This window comes from Acomys minous (assembly GCF_964271855.1).
Source record: "Acomys minous genome assembly, chromosome: 20".
Lineage (NCBI taxonomy): Eukaryota > Metazoa > Chordata > Mammalia > Rodentia > Muridae > Acomys > Acomys minous.
The window spans coordinates 15,178,225-15,203,450 of record NC_140502.1 but is presented as its reverse complement, the minus strand read 5'-3'; the positions used below and the strand labels follow the sequence as shown (position 1 = coordinate 15,203,450).

Below are 25,226 nucleotides of genomic sequence, written 5' to 3'. Positions count from 1 at the left end.
CACTTTCATGTCTTGAGCAGTTTTGTTTATCTTGTTCTACTGTTTGGTTGTATTTTCACAGATTGCTATCACCTTTAATGTCCTTGATCATATCTGTAGTACCTGTCGTTTATGCTTCAGCTCTATTCCATTTTATGGAGCTCTCTGTTGTAAGGTTCTGCACTCTAGTAAAGACATATTTCCTGAATATTTTGACTATGTTTTTATTCTGGCGTTTAGGTATCTGGATTTGGGGTAAATATAATTCAATGTGTTCACACCCGGTCTTATCATTATTGTGTGTGTTTTCCAATCTGCTAGGAGAAAAAGCGGGAAAAGTCCTGAACTCCTTGGCACAGGAAACAGTTTCCTGAACAGAATACCAACAACTCAGACCTTAAGATCAACCATTAATAAATGAGACCTTATGAAACCGAAAAGCTTCTGTAATGTGAAGGATGATGTCAACAGAACTATATTTCACCCTACAAACTGGGAAATTTTTTTTCACAAACTCTACATATTACAAAGGGCTAATATCCAAAATAAATAAATAACTCAAGAAATTAAACACCACCAAAATAAATAATCCAATTAACATGGGTTATAGAATTAAACAGAGAATTTTCAACAGAGAAACATCAAATGTCTTAGAAACACTTAAAGAAAGGCTCAACATCCCTACTTATTAGGCAAATGCAACTCAAAACTACTCTAATATTCCATGTCACAAGTCAAAATAACTAAGACCAAAAACTAAAATGACAGCACATGCTGGTGATGATGTGGAGAAAGGGGAATACTCCTCCTTTGCTGATGTTAGTGCAAACGGGTACAACCACTTTGGAAATCATACTTGAGGTTCCTAAGAATACAGTTCAAATAATCAATGAAACTAAGAGCTAGTTATTTGAGAAAATCAACAAGATTGACAGACCTTTAGCCAAACTAACTAAAAGGCACAGGGAGAGTATTCAAATAAAAAAATCAGAAAAGAAAAGGGAAACATAATAACAGACACTGAGGAAATCCAAAGAATCATTGTGTCTTACCTCAAAATCCTATATGCCACAAAATTTTAAAACCTAAATGAAATGGACAATTTTCATGATAGGTACCAACTACCAAAAATGAATCAATATCAGGTAAATGAATTGAATAATCTTATCGCATCTTAGGAAATGGATGTAGTCATCAAAAGTCTCCCAACAACAACAACAACAACAAAAAGCCCACGACCAGATGGATTCAGGGCAGAATTCTACCAGACCTTCAAAGAAGAGCTACTGCTATTCTGTAAAACTGAAACAGAAAGAATATTACCAAACTCATTCTATAAGACCACAGTCGTATTAATACATAGACCACAGCAAGACTCAACAAAGAAAGAGAATATCAGACCAATTACTCTTATGAACATTGATGTGAAAATACTCAATAAAATATTCAAAACCTGAATTCAAGAATACATCAAAACTATCATTCACCATGACCAAGTAGGCTTCATCCCAGGCATGCAGGGATGGTTTGATATGGGGAAACCCATCTGTGTAATTCATCATGTAAACAAACTGAAAGAAATAAACCACATGATCATTTCAGAAGCCAAAAACCATTCAACAAAAGCCAACACTCATTCATGTTCAAAGTCTTGGAGAGAGCAGGGATATAAGGCACATACCTAAACATAAAAAAGGCCATATAGAGCAAGCCTATAGCTAATATCAAACTAAATGGAGAGAAACTTAAATCAATTCCACTGAAATCAGGCACAAGAAGAGGGTGTCCTCTCTCTCTCTGCATATCTCTTCAATATAGTACTGGAAGTCCAAGCTAGAGCAATAAGACAACTAAGGGAGATCAAGGGGGGATACAAATTGAAAAACAAGAGGTCAAACTATCACTATTTGCATATGAAATGATAATATACATAACTAACCCCAAAATCCATCAATGAAATCCTATAGCTGATATTCACCTTCAGTAAAGTGGCTGGATACAAAATCAACTAAAAAAATCAGTAGCCTTCCTGTATGCAGGTGACAAACACTCCACATGGCCCTTAGAACCTTTTATTTGGTGATAGTGTAGACCTAGAATCAGGGAGAGAGTGTAATGCCCAAAATTAATGTGTAAGGAGGACCTGATCAGGAGCCAGGTAACCATGGAATACTGGTTATTGTTGTTTTGGGGAAAAAATAAAGCCTCATGGGAAGTCATTGTGTCTTTAAGTTTGTTCTTATAATCCCTGCATTGGTGCCTCAAGGCCATTCCAGATGGGAAATTATGGGGGAATGGCCCTGACCAAAACGCAACACTTGAACACTATTTAATATGGAATACGTCCTTGCTTTAAATTTGTCTCAAAAGTTGCAAAGTTGGTTTCTCTGGAAAATCTCAGGACTAACCTAAGGAAACCTACAGTGGAATCAAACCACACTAAATTTTTAAGTTTATTCTTCACTTCAAAATATGACAGACAGTTGAAGTTCTGTGCATTCCCAAGGTGAGTGGCCACACTGGGAGGAAAACAGTAAGGGGTTTTTTAAAGCTAGCTTTCAGTTGTTTCTGGATTCTAGTTATGAGGTTATGAGGTACCCTATCTTGGATGAAAAACCCCCCAAAATCATTTGTCTGGAGCATACAATGGTGTTCTGCAGCCTACAAATTTTTTCAACAGAATTACAAAGACCATAAATCATCCTCTGTTTTATATGAATTTGAAATCCAAAGTTGAGGCTTTGGACAGGCCCAACATAGACCTGGGAAGCCAAGAAATACTAGGAATGGCCCTCTCTTAATGGATTGCTAGCACCTGGGTTGTACAGGAAGAAACTGTTAAATATTTTATTTTGCTATTGTCACTTTGGTTTTATCCTGGTCTTCTAAAAATATATTCTGACTTGTGACTATATTGTGTACATCCCCAGATAATCAATCTGTGTGCTGCTGTGTTGTCCTGTACCAATCTGTGTCCTACTGGCAGTAAAGCTGAGCCTTAGACAACTACACAGCTCCTACTCCAGGAAGTTCATGAATCTGTGGCTTCCGTGCCTTCTATATTCATTTCAACAGATTTTCACTTTTCTGACAGAATATATCCAGAGATAGGCTAAAGAATTCCAACTGCTCCACTCTAGAAGTGGTGAAAGCTGGAATAAACTAGCCCAGGAAATGTGGTTGTGCTCTATCTCTTCATCTGGATCAGCTAATCAGATGCTTCTGAGAAATGCCCCATTATCCAGGCTTTGGCTAGCCTTTGTACCTTCCTAGTCTCCAATAACAACATCCGGATATCAACTGGAAGCAGTTACAGAATAGACTACATTGTATATTTTCCCACCTAACAGGCTGAAATGTTAAGTCAAAAGGAAATGTCCTGGCTTAAGGGACAAAATGCTACCTATAATGGTAATTAACATAGCAAAAATGGGCCCTTTTTTTGTCAACAAGTAGATTCATTAGCTTAAATAGTTCTACAGTATGATAGAACACATAACTTGCCTTAGGCAAAACAAAGAAACATTATACGTTTTTAAAATGTAATTTCTATACAAAACCATTTGGGATTATAATCAAACATTACAAAGGGGGGCCTTAGATAAAATAGATGACTGGTGGCCCACCCATTTCCAGGTGCATTCTAGATAATAACTCAGATGGTTATGAGATTTAAAAACCCAACAACTGCCCATTAAAGGGTCAAACACTTCACGCAGTATGCAGTTCTGGATGTGTGTGTGTGTGTGTGTGTGTGTGTGTGTGTGTGTGTGTGTGTGTGTGAAGTAATGACAAATGTAACTTGTAAACCTCATCTAATCTGGAACCAGGTCACTCCATATAATTCTGGGAATTATACTTCTTGGGAAATAACAAATCATCTTGGGAAAGTGTGGTGGCCTATATACTTGTCCTTATAGCACATGAAACATGTGACTTGAGGCTATTCCAGTGGTGAAATTCCATAATCATTGTCCTGATCAGAGTCAAGCTCTTGGCCAGATTTCAACATTTAGTTAATGTTTGCTTAGTAAACGTTTGCCCCACATTTGGGGCAATGATGGGACTTATTTTTCTGGAAAATATCAGATTGAACAAAAGAAGCAAGAATGAACATGCAGAGTAGTTAGCACTCATCACTTTTGTCAGCTATTGTTCAGGCAGAGTTTCTAGCCAAACAGGAGCTGTTTGTTCAGTATCCATGAATGTATGTATTAAGCTAGGGAAACAACCATCATGTTGCAGCATTCCTAGTTTAAGCAGACATATTCCTCCCAAGATCATAAACAATGATGTAAAGGACCATAGCTCTCACTGCAGGATAGTGTAGGGAAGTCTGTGTTATGCGCAGGCAATATTCAGCCTGAACACACCACTCATAATCTTAACAATTTCAAGTTCCTTCATTTAATTTGAGTTTACATGTGGTTTCTTAATCTAGGACCATCCTTTCCCTCTTCTACAGTCATCTCCAAGAATACAGTGTGAGTGTCTCCTGTTCCTGGATCTATTCCTTGTGTTGTGTGTATTTCCTTGGATGGTCTACTGAACTGAGACTTCATCATTGTTATATTTGATTGTCAGTATCTTGATGGGAAATGATGTTAGTTTAACTTTTCTGTTACTCAGACATTGAGCATGGTTATAAACGTGTTAGCATCGACACACTGAATGCGAGAGAGCAAAGACACGGCACTCAAAATGGGTGCTTTGCATTTCCAGCTCTCCTCTACTTTGGGAGCAGGAACTACAGCTCAGTGACAAGCACTTCCTTAGCAGGTACAAGGTCTTAACTTTAACCGCAATTTTGGATAGAAAAAAAATTAACACTTACCTGATTTGGGATAGGTCACCATGTATATATCTTCATCCCTGACCACAAATGTGTCACAGATTTCCCTTATGATGTCAGGTGAGAACCACGTAGGAGGCACAGGGATTCCTTCTATCCATGTGTAGTCGTCTGACATAATTATAAGCTCAGAGTATTTTCTGTTCGGTGTTCAGCTCAAGCCACTGCTGTTGCTGGTGACAGAGGACCAAAGACTATTATGTAGTGAGGACTAAAAAGTCAGCTAAGGAATGTCACTCGTTATACAATCATGTGGTTAACAAAAGCAAATAGCTACTGTTTGTATGGCTCATAAACTTTGTACTCGGTTACTGCTTATGTTTTCATCTGAGTTCCACAACACGTAAGAAGGACAAAGAAGTACAAGGGGTCTGGTGTGAGGGCTTTTGTTGGCTTTGTTTTGCTACAACTCTGTCCAGGCAGAAACAGCTTGGAATTTGTCTAATATGGTAGAGAATTACTTGGTTTGTTATATTCTATTTCATTTGAAGTGTTGTTAGGGACTCTAAATGTTATCATTAAATTTGTTATTGCTGTGTAAATGTGTGATATGTACACATGAGTTTCAGTGCTTGTGCTACTCAGTACAACTTCGATTTCTTCTTGACAACTTGTGTTCAAGATGAAGTGCAGAGAACATCATTCAGAATTGTATTCTATCCTAATGTGAGAAGTAGGAGTGGTAGGCAGGTCTTCAAGCTTGAATGATGACAATATTTGTCAGCAGGCATAACAACCCAAGTCCATCCCTATGTCTTACAAGGTGTAAGGAGGTAATTTGCTACCACAATCTTTTCTCTTTGTTGCACATGAGTTCAATATAAAAGGCAAACAGTTTAAAAATAATTTTATATATCCAATATATATCATATATATATTCAATATGTATATATCCCATAATTAATCATAGGTGTGAAGAGAATGATGCATAAAAGAAATTAAATAGTTCTGAAGATGGGTTCTGGTTTCTCTAAGAAGAGTAGCTTTGAAGAATTACTTTTATAATATGTCATATGTGACCAGGGCTAGGCTCAGTCTGTTGCTTCTGTACCTCCATGTAGAAAGCAACATCCACTGCTTGGTAAGAGTCATGAAGCCAGCACAGATGCTTGAGACAATTCCATTAAATATCAGCAGCTTGTTCTGGCAGACATAGCCCACGGTCCCCATTCTAAGAAAGAAGGAAAAAAATGTACCCAGAGGGATATATGTACCGTTGAGCCTCAGAAATTCTGTAAAGTCTATTGTCCCTTAAATGATGGGATGCTGTTCTCTATACTTATGACATAGAATGGCAGCTTGCCTTTCATAAACCTTTTTATTCTAACTATGGAGTGGTCTTGTTCAGAGGGTTCATGTATTCACAGACAGAACCGAAGAAGAATGATCAAGGCAGAGTGACATTCAGCGCATTGCACGTTGGGAGACTTATTGAAGAGGGAGTAAGTGATTTCCCCTCTGAAGAGTTGAAAATGCATTTTTCCTCCAGAATAGGAACAGGAAGAAAATGTATTCCATGTATCACAGCAACAGTATTGAAATCTAGTCACATGTGTTATTGGGAGAGATTTGATTTTGATCCTGGGCAGGCTTCTGTATTCTGGGAAGCAATAGAAATACTTGTCTTAAGACAGGGAACATCCTTGGGCTGGGCAACATATTGGTTGGACAATCACTCAATTACTGCTCTATCTTTACTCCTTCAGGTCTTGTGGGCAGGTGAAATTTTAGGTAGAAGTTTTTGTGAGTGGTTTGATGTCTTCCCCTCTCCTCTAGGAGTCTTATCTAGTTACAGGGTGTCCTCCTCAATCTCCATGGACCTTGCTACAAAGTGTCTCAGCTAAGGTCACCCTCATATCTTCCCAGGAGACTATGCTGATTTAGGTCTGCACCCTGATGGAAGAGAGTCAAATCCCTGATGCTATTATGGATACTGTGCTATGCTTGCAGATAGGAGCCTAGCAGCTACCAAGGTTTAGCTGTTATTGAAGTTTTAGTTCCTTTAAAAACTCATTTATTTTATGTTAACATTCTTTTTAAATTCCAAGTATGGGACACGAGGTCTGTTCCAGTTCGTTCACAGCTGATAACATCCTTGTGAGATGGAACACGATCATTATCAATAGAGAACTGCCTCCTGCAGAGGTTTGGTGTTTACCAGTTGGAAAATATGAGAGCAGGGAGAGAGAGAGAGAGAGAGAGAGAGAGAGAGAGAGAGAGAGAGAGAGAGAGAGAGAGAGAGAGAGAGAATCTTTAGACATGTTTACTGTAGTGTGCTTATCCTATATTACATGGCTGATATGCACTTATACATGTGTACATAGCATGCCTTGCTTTCTGGTTCTTGGTTGCCTCTCTCAGGATGGTCTTTTCCATCTCCATCCATTTGCCTGAAAGTTTCATAATTTCCAAAATTGCAAAATAGGCTGTTTTTCATATCCAGGTAATGTTCCATTGTGTATATGGTTCACAATTTATTTATTCACTCTTTGGTTGAGTGACATCTAGGGTGTTTCCAGGTTTAGGCTGTTATAAATAAAGCGGCTATGAACATAGCTGAAAAAATGTCCTTGTTGCATGGTGGAGCAGCTTTCAGGCATATGACCAGGAGTGATAGAGCTGGATCTTGGGGCAGCCCTATTCCAAGTTTTCTGAGAAAGCACAAGATTGATTTTCAAAGTCGTTGTACAAGTTTTTACTCCCACCATATCCTCACCAGAATGTGTTATCACTTGAGTTTTTATCTTACCATTCTGATTGATGCAAGGTAGACTCTCAGAGTAGTTTTGATTTACATTTCCCTGATGACTAGGAAATTTGAGCATCGCTTTAAGTGTTTCGTGGCCATTTAATATCCCTTTGTTAATTTTCCCTGTTTCATTCTGTACTCCATTTTTTAAAAGATTTATTTTGTATACAGCGTTCTGCCTCCACACCAGAAGAAGACACCAGATCTCATTATAGATGGCTGTGATGGTTGCTGGGAATTGAATTCAAGACCTTTGGAAGAGTAGACAATGCTCTTAACCTCTGGACTATCTCTCCATCCCAATGTACCCCATTTTTTAATTCAATTATTTGGGTTGGTGGTGTTTAATTTCTTGGCTTTGGATATTTGCCCTGTGCCAGTTGTAGTGTTGGTTAAGATATTTTCCAAATCTGTAGGCTGAGCTTTTGGTGATCTGCCCAGGAAGTTGTTTCCTATGGCAGTGAATTCAGCACCTTTCCCCAATTGTTTTCGGACAGATTTAGTGCATCTAGTTTTATATTGAGGTCTTTAGTCCATTTGGACTTTAGTTTTGTGTAGGGTGATAAATATGGTTCTATTTGCTTTTTTATACATGTAAATATCCAGAAATCAATTTAAAGGATCAATGAAATGAGGAATTGGTTCTTTGAGCAAATCAATCAGATAGACAAACCCTTAGCCAAACTAACCAAAAGACAAAAGGAGAGTATCAAAATCAAAGAAAAAAAGAAAGGAAAAGGAAGAAATAACTATAGACATAAGGAAATACATAGAATCATTAGGTCTTACTTAAAAATCCTATATGCCACAAAATATGAAAATCTAAATGTAATGCGTACTTTTCTTTATAGATCTTATTTTAAAAAGTTGAACCAAAATCAGGTATACAAATTAAATAGTCCTGTATTTTCTAAGGAAATAGAAGCAGTCATCAATAGTCTCTCCACCAAAAAAAAAAAAAAAATCCCAGGATCACATGGATAAAGCATAGAATTCTATGAAACCTTCAAAGAAAAACCTAAAAACAATTCTCTCCAAACTCTTCACAAAATAGAAACAGAAGGAACATTACCAGATTCATTCTATGTGGCCACAGTTACCTTGATACCTAAACCACACAAAGATCCAACAGAGGAAGATAATTGTAGACCAATTTTCGTTATGACCATTGATTTAAAAATATTCAATAAAATACTCAAAAACCAAATCTGAGAACACAGCAAAATATCATTCACTATGACCAAGTAGGTTTCATCCCAGGCATTTCCCATCAAAATGCCCTCACAATTCTTTACAGAATTTGAAAAACAACTATCGACTTCATATCAAGAAGTAACAAATTTCACATATCTAAGAAAATCCTAACCAATAAAAGATGTGGAAGTGTCTCCATCGCTGATGTTAAGCTGTACTTTAGGGCAACAGTAAGGAAAACTTCATTGTACTGGCATAGAAACAGACAGGTGGAACAAGGAAATTGAATTGAAGGCCCAGATATTAACCCAAACACCTATGGACAATAGAATCTTGATAAATAAGCCAAAACCATACAATGGAAAAAAGATAGTATCCTTAAAATGTGGTGCTCATCTAATTTGATATGGGTACATGTTTTTTATTTAGTGAGTAACAATAATTAATTCCCAGCCTGCCCAAACTGGACTCAAAATCAATTCTGTGTATTTAGCGCTGTTTGATGCAATTTTTTCCTCTCTTACTTTGATCTGTTCATTGTAGCAAAAATTATCTGATAATAGTCTTTTCTTTTAATTTTTTTTATTATTTTTCATTTTTATATGTACATTTGTATTATTACACTTAAATATTATAAACTACATACAACAAGATGAAACTATTAGGAAATATGAAAATGTTACATTCATAATGTTTAGACTTCTTGAATTTGACAACCTTGAAGAAAACATCTTTCCTATCTTGGTGAGTCTAAAATTCTGAATGTAAATCAATATCTATCAAATTTTATTTCTATCAACTTAAAACATCTACCTAAACAACCTGGTCTTCAACCCCATCAGAGATTTGAGAAGAAATAAAAAGTCATTCCCCAAATAAACCAGAAGTGGTGGTTAGCAGTTTCCAATATGAAAAACATGACAAAGACAGTTTACGGCCTGAACAGTCACCCAAATTGTATAATGTTGGAGCAGGGTTGTGACTTTGTATACCACACACTTTATTTGCAAGACCTATACTAGTTATCATCACACAACACAAATGTGAAATTATCTATATTTATCTTACTTAAAAAAGTGGCTCAGAGGTTTTATTCTTCTAGAGGATCTGGATTTTACTCCCAGAACCCTTGTTGTTCCCGAATTTCCAGAGAATTTGATTTCTTCTTCTTGTCCCTGCCATACACTGCTCACACATGTGCATATACACACGACAGACCTGCATATGGGTCTCTTCTTTAGTCAGTGGCTGTTGACCACCAACTCCTGTGTACAAAAAGACCAGAAACAGAGACAGGACACAGAGGGCTGTAGTCATGATGGACAGATGGACTTCTTGGAGGAGGTACAAGGAGGAAAATCAACTTTATTCCTGAGGTAAAGGGACTATGTAAGAAAAGGGAAGCAGCCAGGAGGTACTCTGACAGATGCTCACAGTGAACATCTTTTGCACTAAACAACATGGTCCTATTGCTCTTGCAGCAGCACACAGCCTAATTAACATATGGTCCCCTGGGGGAGAGCATTCTGCAGGAACTTCTGTTAGATGCTACTTTTATGATAAGTCAGGCATCTAGCTCAGGGACATCATCCATCTAAGGGCAGGCAGAAAGAAGGAAGCTCTCTGGGAGAAAGGAGACCTCCATCTTCCACCATGATCAGAGAGTTGTCCAACTATTATCAGGGGCCTCAGGCCTCTCCCATGACCTGTTGCGTGTGACCTTCCATCTGACCAACATGGGTTGTGTGTCTAGTGGCTGACTACAGTGATACACAACAGGAGGCTCATCCTGGGCAGCATAGACATTTAGCATATTTATCTTAAATAGTACTAGACTTAACTGGATTTTGGTAGTAGGGAGCTTGTGCTTGCTTGATCAACTGTTTTTTGTGAGTGTTTTTTTGTGTTATTTCAATGATGGCTGTGTGTGATATTCTAGTGTGGTGGTTTATTCTCCATGTTTCACCAATGATTTTGAAATGATGGCTCTTAAATGCTGGTATATTATCAGTTTTGATTTGGAGAAGTACTCCCATAACAGCAAGGTATATGGAGTATGATTAATAATTTTTTAAATTGTCTTTAGTTTGTATTTTTTTTCCTCAGGTGAAATAGGAATAAGTGTCCATGGTGACAAATTTTTATTTACCTAATAATTGGACATGGGTGACATCAGTCTTCTAGATGGCATTGGCTTCATGACATCTGTGGTTAGTGCCCAGTTATTATATGCTAGTAGTATGAATTAAAGAGGTAGAAGAGGAACAAGTATTAAGAAGGTGTTTAAGACATTTTATTTGGGTATCGAGAAATTTGAGTTCTACCTTTTTTAGGATGATGTGGATCAATTGATGAAATATGCTGCATTGAGCTGTGACATGGCGAAAGTGGCAGTGGCAGTGATTTTACTACCTACTGCATTGCTATGAAAAATCGGTTCAGGAATGGGTGAGTATGACCATATATGGCTAACGAAGATGAGACTTGTTCTGTCCTGGAGTATATTTGAGATTTTTATCAGTAGAGGACAACGAGAGTCGCCATCAAGTCTAACCTAGGACTGAGCTAACCACAGGAGCAGGTTAATTACATTAATGCTGTGGTATTTTAAAAGAAGAAGAATGGCACATAGGTTTTAAATGGGGAGGTTTATCTGGGAAAAAGAAGAGATGGGAGACAGGGTTATTGTTCCCTTGGTACATTGAATATGTGGCTCTCTGCTGCCCCTGAATCTGTGAAAGTCAAAGGTGCATGAATGATGGGGGAGCGGGAGAAGTGGAGAGTAGGGTAGCAACCCCAGCAGTGGCACAGATATCAAGAGTTTATCCTTGGGTTAATTGTTGTCTGCTTTTTCTGAGACGCAAATAAGGCTACTAACAAAAGAGGTGTGGCTTCTCACGAGTCGCTGGGTATCTGGGAGGGGAAGGGTAAGTAATTCTGTCAGATTCTTTGCATATAATTTATAAAGTATGACCTCTTCAGGTCTTTATCATAGTGGATAAAGCATTGGTTTCAGTTAGTAGCCAACAGCTCCCCCTATTGGTGTATGTAGCTGTTCCAGAACTCTCTCAGTTTGATAGAAAATGCAACTATTTTGCTGGAAGAACTGAGTATAAGAATTTTGACTCAGTGCTGTGGATTAAATAGCAAGCCAGGGAGGTATTTTTGATAGTTAATTTAAAAAAGGGCTTCCCTGGCTACTTGTGTCAAGGAACAAGGGGAAGTGGGCTTTTGTCACATTTAAGTAAGTAAAATAAAGGCATTAATTGACTAGTAGGTATAGTAAGCCAGTGTCTTAGCCAATTAATGTTGCCCAAGAAATGTTGAAGACTATTTAGGGTTAATGGGTAAGGGAAGTCAATGACAGGTTTATCTGGTTGTAGTGAAGTTAGGATAATTTTGATTCCTACAAATGTCATATAGGAATGAGTTGGACTTTATCTTGTTCTATGGGGAAACTTCTGTTTTCTAGGATTTTTATAGCTTGTTGGTAGTGGCAGGGGCAGGGCAAGGGAGGGGTGGTACTCACAAACCCCTGTCCTTCTGGAGTCACTTTTGGAGTACCAGCTGTGGGTCTCCTATTCCCTCTGGAGACATTGGCCACCGGGTTCTTGTTTCAGAATGCTAGAATTCGTGATGGGAGAGAGTAGGGCCATTTCCAGGAACACATCTTTTTATCCCAAAATCAGGATGGGAGGAAAAGTACTTAGTAATACCAAACTTTTGAAACTTAAAGCCTACACCCAATGACTTCTCTTGCAACAAGGTCAAATCTCCTTCCCTTTCCGAGACACTTCCACCATTGTGGACTATATTCAAATATGTCAAATTAAGTATCTTACAACTGACTAGTGTGCATGTATGCATCAGTTCAACTCTATGCTTGAACACTTTTCACAAGGTGGAGTACAAATTATCCTTTACTAGGAATACAAGATCATCCCAAATGGTCATTTCAGTCCTCTCCAAAAAGAAGAGTGCTACTTTCACTACATTTCCTAGGTCATCATGAACAGTGACATCCAATACCACACAGCAAGAGGGCAAAAGTACCTGTAGACTTACTTATGGGAGAAAAGAATGTAATAAAAATGTGGAGACATATGTGAGAAAATGAAAAACCATCTTCATTATTTCTATATTTATTTATTGACTAAAAATTTGAAACAGGAATCATAATTGTATGAGCTTCACTATTCTGTTTTTGAAATATTAATAAGATTTTAAATTACATTAATTTACTTATTTTGTAGGTGGCACCATCATGTTGTATGTGTCAGAGGAAAACTTTTGCGTTTTGGTTGCCTACTATCATCTTAGTGTCAGAATTAAACTCACATCCTCATGCTTGGAGACAAGTGTTTTAACCCTGTGAGCCATTTCTCCCCCCACCCCAATATTTGTTGATTAAAGTAATTTGATTTAAAATAGGGTTTATGCCATGGCACTAAGCCATAGACATGTTCAAGGACATATCAAGTATCCCTGTAAGATTCATATACTTTATACTATTCCCATGGAAACAGCTCTTTAGGAAAATCTGCCATCTTCTCCTGAAATGCTTTATCGAATTCTTCAGCCTGGGCTACTGTGAAGTGATCCTTCCAGTCCCCAACGATGCCTGGAAAACATAGAGAAGAATATTGAAGCAGATCTGGTGATAGGTGAAGTCCAGATGACCTCCTAATTTATTTATGTAAATATTTCTACATAGCTGCCTAAAGTTCCCAATGTATCAAACTGAAAATTGTATAAATCCCACAGACATAAACGTTTGTATTTTCTTATCTTTAAAATTCTTCCAAAATTCAAATGTTCTTTCACAGAAAAAAATGTGCAATAGTTTTTGTGAAATAAAGGTATGTGTTTGTTCTACAAAATTAAATCAACTAGAAATATGAGATCTGCTGTTTTTTTTGCGTTTTGTTTTTTTTTTAGAGATTTAATGACAAATCTGGTTCATGCTTTTCCACTTGGCCTGTACATGGCTGTCTCCTTCATTTTGGTTGTTCCCTTATGAAAACATCCTCTTTTAAAAAACACTTGTTCAATGTACACTTTCTCCTAATCCCCAAATCTTCTCATTTTAACTTCATTGTCTTTTTAAAGGTACTGTCTCTAAGAAGTGGGGTCATAGGTCAGCAATGCTGCACTGTCTGTGATCTCAGCGTTCAGTATTTCATTCAGGGAGGCTTAGTGTAGTTCCCTGCCTATAATCACCCAGTGAGGGGCATAGAGCATAGGTCATTGGTAGTTTATCTTCTGAGTATACATAAACACTGAATTAAATCTCAAAATAATATAAATATACTATCCAAATGCACATACATACTGTCTCCAAATAGAGTCACAATGAAGGTTATTTGAAACTACTATTTAAACTTTTGAAACTGTGAGAAGTTATGATTCAGATATCCTGAGAGAAAAACCATTTTGTAAGAGAGTTGCAAAAACAATAAAAGAATGGATTGGGGAGGTGACTGAAGAGATAAAGCAGTCATATATCTTGCAGAGGAATTTAGTTTAGTTTGAAGCATGCAGGCGGGGAACTTGCAATTTTCTATACTGATAGCTCCAGGAAATCTAATGTCTCTTCTGGCATTTTAGGTACCTGCATGCAAGTAGCATGCCCATTTTTACACATATATATACATATATAAAAATAGGCAATTTTAAAATTAGTAGTTTGAAGAATTGTTAAAGAGTTAATAGCATTAAATGTTCTTCTGGGTTATCAGGATTCTATTTAGAGCATAAGAATCGCAGTCCCAACCATCTCCAATTCCAGTTCCAGAGTATTTCGAACCCTCTGCTAGCTTTCATGGGCACCGTATGCACAGGATAAGCAGATTTACAAAAAGAGAAAACCCTCATACATATAAATTGAAAAGTAGAAATCATAATGAACCCATATATAGATATTCTTAAAAATTAAAATAATTCCTCCTTCTATAGGTAGCTTTCCTCTGGTGTTCTGATAAAGAAATCTAGAGTGACACTAAGTTTTAAATAAAGCTCATTAGTGCTAAGGCAATTTTCATGCTTCCTCTCAGTGTTATCTGAGAAGTCGTATATTTCAGATCCATGGAAACGTAAGAAACACAAGATAATACAAAGGGCTTATATGTGAGGTAAGAGATATCAAAAGTGACTACATAATAGAAACACGCCAAAGCCATCTGTCAGTGGTTTAAGCTGGTTCCCATAGATCTACCTTGTAGAGCACATGCCAAGGTATGTTGTTCTTTCCCCTGCGTTTTCTGTCTCCATCCTCTAACCCATTTCACTATAACATGCTGTACTGTGTGAGTGAATGGCTTCTCAGAAAGTCCCTGTGAATTCCATCTCAGAAGTCCTGAATTCTTAACCCTCTACAGCCTCAGCTCTCAGTCCTACATATTAACTGGGTGTGAAATGATAGGAGTAGCTTCTCCCAAGGAGAGTGGTGTTATAGACCAGGATAAATGATTCCATACAGATGACAAAGCATCATGGTCCTGAGACACAAAGGACCTCACTGGGCAAAGCTACCTTGAAGGTGGGGGAATAATCTTTAATATTTTGTTTTCTGGTCAACTGAGTGGCATCAGGTCTGTCATTTGTAAGCGTCTAGTGTGTTTCTGCAATGGCTTATCATCTCAGGTACTTAACTGTATCTAGGAATTGTTATTTCAAAAGTGGATTCTTGTCCCAGTGGGATAGATCAAAGTTTAAGAAATTAAATAGTATTAGATTTCATAAGTCCTGTCTTCACACTCAAAAACTGCCATTAAGGCTTACAAGTTCGTATAACTCTAATCACAGAGAGCCCAATGCCTTCCTTGCCTATATGGATACTGCACATATGTAGTACACAAATATGTCTGAAAGTAAACCTCCCATACATAAAGAATAAATTAAATGCACAAGTGGATTCATTGGGTGAAGGGGGTAGCTTTGTTTTGTTATTGTGCCAATATTACAATTCATTTTGATTTGCACGTGTGTGCTTCTGTGTATGTATGTAAGTGGCCAGGTGGCACAGCAACCTCACGGATAGAACAGAGCACAATTTTCAGGAGTCAGTTCTCCTTCTATGAATTGGGTTCCACTTCATCAAGCCAGATAGACAACATTTTTCACTAATGAGCAAACTCCTTGTCCCTTTTGTAAAGTTTTTTGAAGATAGGATCTCATTTAGTCCATGGTGATTTAAAAGTTGCTATGTTGCTAAGGATATCCTTAAACTCCTCATCTTAAAATCTTCACCTGCTTAGTGCTGAGATTAGATGCAGGCTCTCCCTTGCTTCATTTATGCAGTGTTTAGGATAAAAACCAGGGATCCATCCATTATAGAAAAGCACTTTGACAGGTGAGCTACATCTCAACCACAAAGTGAGTTCCTTGAGAACAGGAGATGTGCATTTAATAGCATGACCTTTATTTATACAATGATTTTTCTATTTCTTCCCCACCCCCCCGCTGCCTCTCTTTTGCATGTGTGTGTCTGTGTTTTAGCTTTTCTCTCGTTGATTGTTATTTTATTGTTTTTCTCTGTTTGTTTTAGGACAGTGTCTCATATGCTGAAAATGGCTTCAAATTGGTTGTGTTCCCAAGGATAACCTTAGTTCCCGATTCTTCTGCCTCCATTTGGACATTGAAGATGTCTTAAAGAATCTCAAAGTTATTCTTTTCTACCATTTTTCTAGTTTTATGTGTTTATGCTCTGGAGCATGCTCTAGGCTATTTCATACATATGTTAACACTGATATCCAAATTTCCAGCCTGATTTTGATTTTTATCTCCCACACTCAACGGACATCCTTCAAATGCCTGAAACGTACATCAATTCTTTTAAAATATTCCCAGACAAAGCCACGTAGGGATCTCTCTGGGTGGCAGTAATTAGTGTTGATATATATCTACAAAACCAGAGTATTTGTCAATATATGATTAGCAGTTGAACTGAACTTTCAATTCTCAAAATTCAAATGACCAACAATTTTTTGAAATGCTTAACATCTTTAGCCATCATGAACATGCAAATTTAATCTACTTGGAGAGAGTATCTTGTACCAGGCAGAATGTTCATGATGAAGGGCGGAAAAATCTGGTAAAAATGCAGTAAGGGGAACCCTTATTCTCCCTGTTATGTAATGTGCAGCCAATATGAATGTCATTATGGATACATCCAAAGAAATTCAGAATAGACCTACAATATGACCTAGATGCACATTTCTTGGGAATATGTGCAAATAATTCTTTATACAGAAACAGAAATACATTACATCAATGTTTATTGTCATACTAGTCAAAGTTTCAAGGAAATGTGACAATCCTAGATGTCATCAACAGATGAACAGAGATTGAAAATGTGATAACATTGGGTTGTGATGTATTGAGCCACAAAGAAAAATATAAAACTTGAAGAAAACTAAACCTATCTGGAAACAATTATATTATGTATGGCAGTAACACTCGGAAAGGCAAATGCTGCATGTTCTCTCTTATATAGGGAGCTGGGTTTTGTTGGTTATGTATCTATTCCTGTAGGAATGAGAATGTGTATAAATCATAAAACTAGAAATGAAACCATGAAAGAAGAAAAGGGAGATTAGGAGAAAGTTGGACCCAAAAGACATGAAAGCTGAAATGAGTGTCTTGCCTTTGGAAGAATATAAGTTGGGAAAGAAGAGAGGAGTAGCAGCAATGGAAATAAGTTATGGTTTGCCATACCTTGATGGAATGTTGCACTTTGTATTTACATTTTTCAAGTGACAAAAGTTTAAGGATGGGAAATTGATGTCTCAGTGTATGAGACATCAAGCAAAAGAACTGGAGCAAAACCCCACATATATCATTTAAAAGCAGAGCAGACATGGCAATACCCTGTAATCTCATCTTTTGGGAAATGAGACTGAGGATTCCCCATACAAGATGGCTAGACAAAGTAACTGGAATCACCACCTGTGGGTTCAGCTAAAGATCTTGCCTCAACAGATAAAATTGTAAGCATTTTAGGTCCCCTTTCTTTCCTTTTGGTTTTATTTCTAGTTTTGTGATATATGCCCACTCACACTACTACATGTACAAATACGTAAGCAGAAAAATCATAGATTCCCATATGAGAGAGAACATGCACCAAACACTAAATTCATCTCTCCACACATACACAGGCATGAATACATACACCAGTTGCACAAACAGGAATAGAAAAAATACATAAAATAAGCTGACACATACACACATATTAAGTCTTGGCATCTTTTCCCAATAAAAAGAAAGGTCTCGTGCATCCAGAGGCATATCAGAACTACAGCATTTCTCTACCTTTTCTCATTATGAAATGTTTGATTATCTCATGATGTACAGTGCTGTTCTCAGACTGCTTATTTTCTTTCATGACTTGGAAGGAGCTGTTCTTTACCACCAGATCCAGTTCCCTTGGTTCCAATGTCTTTCCCAGAAACTCACAGATCCTCTTGATGGCGCTCCTAGCGTCCTAAAGGAAAAAAATACCAGTGAGGACGTCAACCTGAATGACAGCAGAGACAGGAAGTCAGGAGGAAGGAAATCAAAGGGTATCGAGAAAGAGGAACAACACAAGGAAGTAAGCAAGGAAGGGATGAAAAGGTGCAAAAAGGAGGAAGCACTTCTGAATGTGCACCATGAACATACACTGTTTAATACATAAATATTATATCACACAATCACATGAAAACACACAAATTAACACACATGCATAAACACACATTATATCCACATCCAAATACATATGTACACTCAGAGAAATATACATATACACTTGACACACACGCACACATGGACAAACACACACAAAATACTAATAACTTTTTAAAGAACAAATGGGCAACATATGTCTTAGAACATACAGCTCTTATGGATGATTGGATTTGTACCCACAACACATGTCAGATAGCATACAGGTGCTTATAACATCAATTCTGAAGAATCAATACTCTTTTTTTTCCTCTGGAAGTATTGACACAAGGGACAAACTTATGAATATACTCTCTCTCTCTCTCCCTCCCCCCCCTCTCTCTCTCTGTCTGTGTGCGTGTGTGTGTGTGTAGTGTGTATGTGTGTGTCTTTCATTCTCTCAAAAATAAATCTCTATCCAGGAGTGCTAATGTTAATGCCCAGCTGTGGCTCTGGAGATAGATGCAGATTACCTTCCAGTTCACCACTTCATCTATTGGATAGCCAGAGCTTATGGCTCAGGAAAACTGATCAGGATTGAAAGAAGGAAGAGGAGCGGGAGCTCAGGGTTTCTTCCGAGGCAACTGGAGGAGAACTTAAACAGACCACAATTTTCCTGTAGCTGGGGCTGTAAAATGGCTTCTAGGTAGAAACTGCAAGGGGGTCATAAAAGGAGGCTTGTAGATAGGCCTCTTTGTGGAGATCTCCAGTAAGTTAATGTAAACTTAGACCTGCTAGCCCTAGGAGGTTGATGGGAAAGCCCTGAGTCTGCAAACTTTTTTACAAATCTATAGAGAAATAAGAAATAAGAGAGAGAGATGTAGAAAATAAACCTCCTCCCTCCCTCCCTCCCTCCCTCTCTCTCTCTCTCTCTCTCTCTCTCTCTCTCTCTCTCTCTCTCACACACACACACACACACACACACACACATACACACACACACACACTCCAGAGAAAAGTGGATAAAATTAGGCAACTTAACTACAGCTGAAGTTAAGCTTCCCAATTTCAACATCCATTTATTGTTTGTCACCGTACTTATACTTCTGAGGAAAGGGAATTACCTCATAGTCAAAAAAGGACAGTTAATCATAAAAACAGATAAATTCTAAAATAGAACATGTTACATATTTTAAAGCTAAATATTTCTTATCTATGTATGCATTACATAAGTTCATAGTGAGTTCAGAGTGGCAAAGGTTAACAAGGCCTACAGGTTAACAGGGTCTAAAACTTACAAGAATATATGACTTATCAATTAGGACAGAGCTAACTTCACATTATCCAGCTATCTCTTTGTTCATAATGAGTACAGGACAATAATTTTATCTGTCATTCTAAGAAACAGAGTAAATTTAAAATGACAACATATAATTCCACAAAGTGACAAGGTATAAGGAATTATAACAGAACTGTTGTGTATTTAGACATTAAGGTTTGTGCTTAATTTAGACTTTTCTGGGTAGCCTCATTATACCTTGGGTTCATGGGAAGTTTAAACCAACTTGTGAATATTTATGGTGAATACCAGGATTCATGGTGCCATTTGCATTGGAGGCTTATCTAAGGCCCAAAATATTCCACAAGGCTATCCCTAGTGAGGCATCTGGAGGTCCACCAAGGTATTTATTGCAGCCATAAAATCTCTAAAATTGTTTTAGAATATGTAAAACAATTTAACTTTTAAGACGATTTGAATCAAATCAAGAATTCCATAATCAGGGCTTATTTCATCTGAACAACAGACAGTACATCCTCAACAAGATGCTGTAGGAAGTTTGCTCGATCAGATCTGGTCAATACCCAGAAAGTAATGATTCACATCAATGCCGGATGTTTTTTCTTTTTGCTTTTTCGAGGCAGGGTTTCTGTGTGTAACCTTGGCTGTCCTGGACTTGCTTTGTAGACCAGGCTGGCCTTGAATTTAGTGTTGGCTGTCTTGGACTTACTTTGTAGACCAAGCTGGCCTTGGACTCTCTGTGATCTACCTGTATCTGTCTCGGTGAGTGATGGGATTAAAGGCATGTGCCACCACACCTGGCTGTAATGCCAGATTTTAGATAGATGCAGCAGTGCAAATTTGACAGTTTGTGAGAGGTTGGAAGCAATTCTGTGGTTTGTCCATGGTATAGACCTTGAAAATACCAGATCCCTTACAGAGATCTCTCTTGCCTACTGAACTTCATCAAATCAATGGCTCTTGACAGTGTGTCAGACGCTAGATACAATTCTGGGAGAATATCATGGTAAAGACTTTGCAAAACACCAGATCACCTAGAATCCCAAATGGCTAATGAGTTCCTTTAACAGGATGTCTCTTTACATGCTAATATGTTCAAATGCATACAAATTTACAATTGAATAATAACTAAGTAAATTTTAAATGTAAAACCATTTATTAATAATGAGATATAGTTGAAATTAGAAGAATCCAGAGGTCAAGGCCATCCTCAGATGGACAGTGAATTTGAGACTAGCCTGTCCCGTAACAACCTGTCTCCAGAACACCAACCTGAGAAAACAGAAGCACAGGAGACCTCACAGAGAGTAGCCGTCAGTAAGGCCTATGATCTCTGCTTGAGTGAGGCTGAGGCTGGATTATGGCCATGAGTGATGCCAACTACTTTCTCACACTAGCTCATGGGAAGTATCCTGTTTCTTCAGATGGATGTGTGTGTGTGTGTGTGTGTGTGTGTGTGAATATGAATGTGTATGTGCGTGGTCCATGCACGTTAGTGTGCATGTGAATGTGCCCATAAGCAAAAATGCATGGTACTGTCATTGAGTGTTTTCCTGAACTACTCTTTGCCTTACTATCTTTAGGTAGGTTCTTCATGAACCTAAAACTCTTTCTGTTTGGTTGGGCTACATGAGCATTAAGTTCCTGAGATCTACTTATGGTTTCTGCCATATTTCAGGGGTTCCAAGCATGTATAGTCATTCCTAAACTTTGAAGTAGGTGCTTAAGTAGAACCCCAGTACTTATACTAACACAACAATGGGTCTTACCCACTGGATAATGACTACAGACCTAGGACAGAAATATTTACAAACCAAAGTATAAGTTGAATCTGCTATGTACTGCCACCACGTGCAGTAAATTTTGTTGTTTCTTAAATATTTCTTACATATTTTTACATTATTTTTTACATATACACTTATGTTATTACATATATGTAAAATAAACTACATACAGCAAGAAGAAAAACAAAACAATCAGGAACAATATTAATACATTCATAATGTGTTGACTATTTGTATTTGGCAGCCTTGAAGAAAATATTTTCCTATCTTGATGAGTCTAAAATTCTGACTGTAACTCAATATCTACTATATCTCATCTCTATGGAAGGGAGGAATGGGAGGATACATGGGATGGGCTAACAACTGAGATGTAATATGTATAAATTAATAAAAATGTATTAAAAAAATAAACATAGATCTAAAAACATCTTAACCCCTGAAGAACTATGCTTAATTGTGAAAGGGTCTTCAACCCTATCAGAGATGTGAGAAGGAATGAAATTAATTACCTGAGTAAACAGGAAGTTCAGGTCAACAGCCTCCAAAGTGAAAACAAATGACAGAGACAGTCTGCTGCCTGAACAGTCACCTCAAATTCTCTCCACCTTTGGAGCGTCATTTTCAGCCTCCTGGTCCAGTATATCTGACTTACATATTTGTGAGGCAGGAACTATTGAGGACTTGCTTACCCTGTCTTGGCAGTGTTTGCCCATCAACTCTGCCTGAATCCAAGCTTGTCTATTTTTTCATTTTTTTCAAGCTTGTCAATTTTTATGGTGAATAGCGTCAGTCCTACCCAGTTCTTTAAATCAATATCTAGATGTGAAGAGAATGGTGTTGCAGTGAAATGTATGAATGAGATAAATAGAAGGAAACAGGGGTCCATGAAGTATCCTCTTGGCTTCAATACCTTCCTATACCAATCACAGTATGCCATATTTGACTCCAGAAAGATCTACCATGATTGTTTTGCTATTGGGTTGCAGTTTTGTGTACATAATTATGTCAGAATAAGTAAAAATTAAAAACAAATGTCACTTAAAAATTAACATAGATTCAACCATGGTATCTTAGTAAACAACTATATACATATTCATATGCCAAGAGGTTCAAAAGCCAATATTATGAGATTCGTGATAGGCAACTTTGGCCACTACTATATGCTGAGAATTGTCTGAAACATTAGAGATAAAATGAGTAATCATTTCACCATTACAGTAGTACTGTCAATAAAATAATAACTTGTCATATGTTGAGTTCATAACTATCAACTATTTTTGCACACCCTTTCCCTGCCTCCCACAATTTCTTGAAAGATCTTTCACATACCAAGATTTTATTGCAATCTTCCAGTGGTATAACTGTGTTCTACCTGCATGTACATATTTGTGCTTCAGGTTAGCCTGATGAAAATGGGAATAATTGTACTGTCAAATACATATATACATAAGTAAATACAATAAGTAAATAGTCCCCATACATAAAAGGTCCTACATTAGGACATGTGCTGAAAACACATAAAAAAATACATTATTGAACCGTGTTAACTATGAGAATCATTTGTTTTACTTACATATATTGTCATAGCAAAAGTGCCTAGCCAATAAATACTATACTTTTAGGTAATTTTGATATATATATATATATATATATATATATATATATATATATATATATATATTTATATTCGTTCACATGAATAGAATGAACTTCATATATCATGAATAAGCAAGAGAAAGCCTGGAACACATTGGCACCTGAGACAACTTCCTGAACAGAACACCAACAGCTCAGGCCTTGAGGTCAACAATTAACAAATGGGACCTCATGAGGCTGAGAAGCTTCTGTAAGGCAGGAGACACTGTCAACAGAACAAAGTGACAGCCTACAGACTGGGAAAAAAATCTTCACCAACCCTACATCTGACAAAGGTCTAATATCCAAAATATATAAAAACTCAAAAAATTCAACACCACCAAACCAAATAACCCAATTGAGAAATGGGGCTCGGCTAAGTAACACTTAAAGAAATGCTCAACATCGTTAATCATCAGAGAAATGCAAGTCAAAACAACTCTGAGATGCCATCTTACACCCATCAAAATGGCTAAGATAAAAAATTCAAGTGATACCACATGCTGGCAAGGATGTGGAGAAAGAGGAACACTCCTTCATTGCTGGTGGGAATGGAAATTTTTAGAACTACTTTGGAAATCCATCTGGCACTTTCTCAGAAATCTGGGAATAGGACCAGCTCTATTCCACTCCTTGGAATATATTCAGAAAATACTCCACCACACAACAAGGACATATGCTTCACCATGTTCATAGCAGCCATAATCATAATAGGCAGAACCTGAAAACAGCCTAAATGCCTCTCAGTTGAAGAATGGATAAAGAACTGTGGTACACTTATACTATGGAATACTACTCAGCTATTAAAAACAAGGAAACCCGGAAATTTGTAGACAAATGGATGGGGCTAGAGACGATCATAATGAGTGAGTTAACCCACAAGCAGAAAGACTCACAAGGTATATACTCATTTATAATTGTGCACTAGCCCAAATGACATGTCCCATGAAAGTCTTCACTTACCAGGAGATTGGAATAGATGTGAGGATATCCTACTGAGAGTCTAGGTAAGAGAAATATCATAGATGGGGAAATAGAAGGATCCAGAGGATCCTATAAACCTAAAAGAAGAACATCATGATGGGTGGATCAGGGCCCAGGGGTGTCTTCTCAAACTATTGCACTAACCAAGGACAATACAATAGTAAACATCGAACCCATACTCTGATCTACCCAATGGACAAGACATTCTCCACAGTTATGTGGAGAGTGGGGACTGATTTTGACATGAACTCTGGTGCTCCATATTTGACCACCTCTCTTGGGTGGGAGATCTGGTAGCACTCAAAAAATGAATAAGCATGATACCAAGATGAGACTTGAGAGCCTATGACAATATAGTGGAGGAGGAGGTCCCCCTCCGTCATAGACCTAGGGAGGGGAATAGAGTGAAATCGGGAGGGAGGGAGGAATGGGAGGATACAAGTGATGGGATAACAATTGAGTTGTAATCTGAATAAATTAATAAAATTTAAAAAAGAAAAAAAAGAAACATGAGAAAATCAGGACTTATATAAATGTTAAATTCATGGTGATTTGGCTATTTGTATTTCTGAAACTTGAAGAAAGCCTCTTCCTATCTTGTCAAATTTAAGTTTCCGAATGGAAATCAATATCTATCCTATCTCATCTCTATTAAGTTAAAATATCCATCTTGATCTAAAAAATCTTAAGCCCTAACCAACTAAGCTTAATTGTAAGAGTAAACGATCTGGTCTTCAGTCTCATCAGAGACTTGAGAAGGGATAAAACTTAAATATGTGAGTGAATTTGAAGTGCAGGTTAGTAGATTCCAAAGTGAAAAAAAAATAACTGAGAGAGTTTACTGTCTAAAGAGTCACCCAACACTCTCTATAATGTTGGAGCATCTTCTTTGGCCTCCTAGCCCCCTATCTCTGACAGACATATTTGATAGGCAGGAAGTATTGAGTACTTGCTTACCTGCCTTGTCAGGGTTCAGCTATTGACTCTGCCTGCATCTATGCTTACCCATTTTTAGGCAGAATTCTGTCTGTAGCAGAAACAAGGACATTTTGCCCAGTAGCTTGCTTGCCACATTTGAAGCCAACCCCATAAGGAGGTTTTTTGATGTTG

General features: G+C 37.5%; 1 protein-coding gene across 1 annotated transcript in view; it reads right to left on the bottom strand.

Annotated features, from left to right (window-relative positions):
* The window catches only part of LOC311591089 (sulfotransferase 2A1-like), a 64,560-nt gene that overhangs the window by 26,855 nt on the left and 12,479 nt on the right, over window positions 1-25,226 (bottom strand). The window contains exons 5-6 of the mRNA XM_084770458.1: window positions 18,084-18,255; window positions 4,814-4,984 (exon numbers count right to left, since the gene is read on the bottom strand). Of these exons, the coding sequence (XP_084626584.1) occupies window positions 4,814-4,984; window positions 18,084-18,255 (343 nt within the window). The remainder of the gene's footprint in view (window positions 1-4,813; window positions 4,985-18,083; window positions 18,256-25,226) is intronic.